At 31.2% G+C, this 5,739-nt stretch overlaps 2 protein-coding genes across 2 annotated transcripts in view; one reads left to right on the top strand and one right to left on the bottom strand.

Annotated features, from left to right (window-relative positions):
• LOC117169763 overlaps positions 1-5,739 on the top strand; it is a 160,334-nt gene that overhangs the window by 53,768 nt on the left and 100,827 nt on the right. The window lies entirely within an intron of this gene.
• Positions 5,075-5,392, bottom strand: LOC117169764 (secreted RxLR effector protein 161-like). The gene has a single exon (XM_033356270.1). It carries the CDS (start codon positions 5,390-5,392, stop codon positions 5,075-5,077), a length of 318 nt encoding a protein of 105 aa, XP_033212161.1.

Genomic DNA, 5,739 nt, shown 5'->3' with positions numbered 1-5,739 from the left:
TTAGGCTCGAGTTGACCCATTCGATGTAGCACACATTTGCTACTGGGAAAATATGATTCCAGAGCTTTACGTGTAGTTCAATAAATTTCTGTTAATTCAGGTCAGGTGAGCTCAGGTTCTGTTGGGTAAAGTTATGTTAAATAAGTTGATATCAGGCAAGGGTTAACCCTTCACAGTTGTCGACATGTTTCTGAAGTGAAAATTTGCATCACTGGCATTATTTTGAGATTTATTTGCCTCAGTGTATGATTTTTCGTCATTTTTTAAGGTTCTGGCTCAACCAAGACGTGATGGGTTATTTTTGATACCGAATTTGAATTCAGCGCCCCAAAATCCATAGGAATACGTCTGTCTTGTTACCAGATCCGCACACTTTTTTTTGCGTGGCTGTGTTATTAGCTGATTAATTTGGTTAAAATATTACATTACATAAAGATTGAATGTAATGTTCCCGTATTAAGAAACATAAATTAATTCCACATTGGATATAAGTATTATAATAAAAGCTTATATATATTTAACCTATCTCTATTAAGATTATATGGTTTCGGAAATTTTTATAATATGAAATTAGTACCTGAATTCAATTTTAAAAATTGTACGTACATGCATATTAATTTTTTCGAGAATGAGCGTAATAGGATATGAGTAACTCTATCCTTCACAAAAATATAAAGTAGACGTTAATTGAATGTTTTAATGAAAATAATTGTGAATTGGTTTTTATGTTGTCAATTAAGTGATTGATTAAAAACTAATTCATTTTTTAAAATATTAAACTATATAGAGATTGAATAGTTTGCTCTGCCGCCTCTCATTTCTAAACAGACAACACATTGTTGTCTAAAATCTAAATTGTTGCGAACTTGGGTAAATAAAACTGCCAGTGACTCTTTTCAAGTTGTTTACATATTAATAAGAATTTGTGACTTTCATGCACCATCAATTATGTACATCGAAATTTGCATACAAGCAATTCTAGTTCGTGATAAAATTAATTTATAAATGTTTCAAGCTATTATTGATAGAAGAGAACATTTAATGATAAATGAACATTTAATAAACATTTTATGAATAAATAAAATTTTCAAAAGTGAAAGTTCAAATTAAAAAAAAAATAACATATATAAAAGTTATTTAAACGTCTTATAAGAGAATTATATTTTAATGATTTTCATTTTGTAAAATGGTCAATTAATTATAAGCAGACTAAATTTTTCTGAATAATGAAGTAAATAAAAATTAAAACTTAGTTTCTTAAATTTAAGTAACATGAAAGTTAATTTATATTTACAATGATATTATTTCAATCAGATAATTTTTCAAATGTTTCTGATGTAGTGAAATGAGTATTTGTATTTAAGTTTTTAAATGATGTAATTCATTTTCTGTAATGAGTATCAAAAGTTACAAAGAAAACAAATTTTCAAAAATGAATTTGAAAATTTTAAAACTGTAGAGTATAAATTATTTTAATTTTGAATAAAAATGATTGTTTAATGATTTTTATCATATCAATTATTTACACATTTTTTAAAACTAAAGATTAAAGCATCAATAATAGTAATTTGGTGATACTGAATTTTCTTTTGTTAAAGCTCCTTCGGCTTCAACGCATACATTCTCATCACGTATCTCGTGCTCTGCACTCGAATTTGTCCCTTCAATTGTATCTTTTCCATAAATGTATATTATTACAATTCATAACATGCGTTGATAAAAAAACAGACGTCGTTTCATTGTCTCGTTTAAAAATTGGCATTATTTTTAAAAAGTGTTGTTATTAAACGTTTTATTGCAACTTGTGCCGGTTTTTCAAGAAACGGAATTTTTTCATTTCCAATTTTATTTTTACAATTTAAACGTTACACATACGGTCTGCACATCAGACTTACCTTTTTTAACTTCTAAATTATATCGCTAACCTCAGTGACTCACGAAACTTCGATTAATGAGGGGTTTCGGACGAGGGGGGGGGATAAGTTTTGACCGAGAGTAATACCTGGTTAGTGTTTTAGGCTGAGTAGGTCCCCAACCTGCAGCAGCGTTTTCTGGATGGGATAATTGCAATACTGTTAAATATTTGAATGAAAAAATGCAATTTTCGATTTTCCATTATTTTTTTGTGCTATCAAAATTTGAATTTTCGATTTTTCAAAAAAATTCAAAAAGTTGTAATGATAATCTTGTTGGGCATTCGAAAAGAAACATTTTTCTATTACTGACTTTTTTCATATCGTGCGTTATTTGGCTTAAAATGTTTTTTCCGTGTGTTTTTTGCAATTTTGTAAATTATATAACTCTGGTAAATTTTAGTGTTATCGAAAAAAGTCATTGAAATAAATTGTTCGAATTTTCGAGTACTATAAGAGACCGTAGATAGAATTTTCGAAATTTGAAAAAAACTAACGAACTTAACATTTAGCTTCAAACACTTAGAGAGTGCGCCAAAGGGCAATCGTATTGATTAATTTTTCAAACAGTTATCGTGCCCACAGCCTGACATATATACATACAGACAGACACATTCGTAAAATCCTGTTTTTCGGATTCCGGGGGTCTCAAAACGTAGAATTTTGACAAAAACAGTGGGAAGAGGTAAATTTTACACAAATCTAATACCTTCTCTGATCAATTAATTGTTAGATGACTAATTTTTTCACCACATTGAGGTAGATAAAGATTTATTTAACAATGTTGTTTAAATCAAGGAAATTAATCGATTATTTTCTTGAAGGTTATGTAATTGAATATTGGTTATAATATGTTCAATAAAAGTTTATTAACGTTAAAAATACTTCATTCTTAATTATATCATTTGCCTACATTTTTGTTATCTTATGAAGGGAGTATCTGAATTATTTAATTTCGAAATGATTGGAAAATACACATATATTTGTTACGTACCTTCACCTTAATTGTCTATGTCTAATGTTTTATTTAAACTTTTGATACGTTGAGGCTTTCACAAACTGCCCAATTTAACTCTATGCTAGATTCGTTTTTAATTATGGGTTCAGAGATTACTACTCTCGGACTGAGAGTCACATTGTTGCCGTGCTTAAATTCTGGGAGAGGGCGAATTCAAGAAGAGACAAAACCTTTTATTTGAGAGTATAAGAATGTATTAAATTTCTAATAAGTTTATTTAAAAAATAAAAAGAACGATACATTTTACATTAACCCTTTTTTTTTAGAACCACCATTTTCCAGGAAGACTAGTTGCAGAAAGAAAGAGAATCTTTGCTTTTCTTTCTATACTCCCTGTGGAAATGGGTGATTTTGAATTTTCCGCAGAACTGGCGCGTGTCATACATACACACAAGTATGAAATGGGTGATTTTGAATTTTCCGCAGAACTTGCGCGTGTCATACATACACACAAGTAACTTCCAGTAAGTTCTTTTAGTTTCTTTTATAATTAACGTGGAAAAGAAATAGAATGCACTTAGCAGGAAAAGTGAGAGGAATTTTCTTACCAATATTCATTGCAACATTCGCCCAAATAGATCAAACACTATTTATAGCTGTTGTCAGCAATCTGGCAATTCGAAATCACATTTTTATGTGATAGGAGTATTTGCAACAGGGCTTTTACAATAGAATTCTTGTATAAGAATTCGCTGAATTAAAGAAATTGATTTTCAGTATTATTTCTATATATCCTTGCCTTGACTCGACGATTAGTAAATGCTTTTGTAGTTACTTTAATTCAGCATTTCATGCATCTTGAGATTCCTGTTGAATGAATGATAGTGTTTATTATCAGTCAGCTGAATTGGTAAGTGGTGAAATTAGATGTGAAGAAATGAGGGGGGAAACATTGAACTTAAAACACGCGCCGGCAAGCATATACATATATGAGACAATGCCCTACGTATATAGCAAGCCGAAAGACCGGGTTGCAAGTTGTGTATGTAGGCGCAACTTTTCTTCCGTTTTCAACTCATTCAGCTGGACTCTAAATCTAAACTGATGTGCGTACGTGTTAGCGTATGATCCAGTTTATGCCCTTTCTCTTACACCCTTCTGCTCATATCTCTATGATCCATAGGAAATTTCATTGCTACTCGAATCTTATATATTCATATGCAACTATAAAAATTTAATTATAAATTTAGATTCCTGGACATTAGTTCCACTTGTGTTTACCCATAATTTTCCTTATTATTCATTTTAAAATGTTGTTTGAATTTTACGTATTTAACATATTTTTTTTAGAATAATTTAAAAGGTTATTAATAATAAATAAAATCTACAGAAAAATACAAAGTAAAAATTATTTGAATTATTTAATGAAAATAATACTTTAATGTTTCTTATGACATGAAAAGATGATTTAATTATTAGCTGATTAATTTGTTAAAAATATTACATTTAAATAAAGATTAAATGTAATGTTCCTGTAATAAGCAACATAAATTAATTGCACATTGGATATAAGTCTTATAATAAAATCTTACTTATATTTAACCTATCTCTATTACAATTATATAGTTTCTGAAACGTTTATGATGTGAAACTAGTATCAAAAGAAAGTCTACATATATTCTATTAAATATACAAAACGGACAAACAAGACGTTATTGACAATTTGATAAAACTTTTGTAATGAACAAAACAGAATCACGGAATCGAAGTAAATATAAAAAGAAAAGAATGAGAACAAGTTCGATTCGTGACAATATGTGTATATCATAAATAGGGCGCTAATTTCGATCTTCAACACTCTTTCTCAATTTGTTCCCAGTCAATTTGTAATTGAAATAAGGACGAGTCCTTAGGTACAAAAAATGTGCTTGGGTCCCGGCAATGGTTTCGTGAGAACGTCGGCGATCATCTTCTCAATCGAGATATATGAAAGTTTCATTGGTCGACTATTCAACACATCACGAATAAAATGATGTTTGATGTCACTATGTTTAGACCTCGAGTGGAAAACTGGGTATGCTGCCAACTTTCCAGCACTTTGATTATCATTAAAAACCTTCGCGTTGGCAAGCTGTGTGAATCCTAATTCTTCTAGAAACCCTGTGAGATAAATGACCTCTTTGGCTGCGTCGGTGAGACCCATCTATTCGGCCTCAGTCGAAGATAGAGCAACTGTTTGTTGTTTTTGGGATTCCCAGGAGATCGCAGCTCCAGAAAGGATGAAAACCAAACCGGTATAAGACCTCTTATCGATGATGCAGTTTGCCCAGTCAGCATAGACGTAACCGTTTAGATGTTCTTCATCTCTTTTGTCGACGAGTTTTAGATTGATGGTGCCCTTTAGGTATCTCAGAATACGTTTAGCCGCAATTGAAGGAGCCTTATTGGGACGGGCATTAAACTGGCTTAGCGCACTAACGGCATGAACAATGTCAGGGCGTTTGCCAATGGCAAGATACATAGGGCTCCCATAAGTTATCTGAATGGATACGATATGTCACTGTCTTCGTCCTTCTCAACATCAACCGATAGTTTGCTTCCCAGAGCAAGTGTAGGGCTGATTAATTTTTTTGGAATATTAAACTATATAAAGATTGAATGGTTTGTTATGCTACCTCTAATCTCTAAAATAGACAACACATTGTTTTCGAAAATCTCAATTGTTCCGACACTGGGTAAATAAAACTGCCAGTGACTCTTTTTAAGTTGTTTATACAGTCTGTCAAGTTAAAGCGTGGGTGGCTTTACTCGCAGTCGGTAAGGTGTATCGACATGATTTTGGTGTCAAAATATTAAGAAGAGCTCCCT

Source organism: Belonocnema kinseyi, chromosome 3, assembly GCF_010883055.1.
Source record: "Belonocnema kinseyi isolate 2016_QV_RU_SX_M_011 chromosome 3, B_treatae_v1, whole genome shotgun sequence".
Taxonomy (NCBI): domain Eukaryota; kingdom Metazoa; phylum Arthropoda; class Insecta; order Hymenoptera; family Cynipidae; genus Belonocnema; species Belonocnema kinseyi.
Note: the sequence above shows the minus strand (reverse complement) of the source record. Positions and strands in the feature narration are given on the sequence as shown.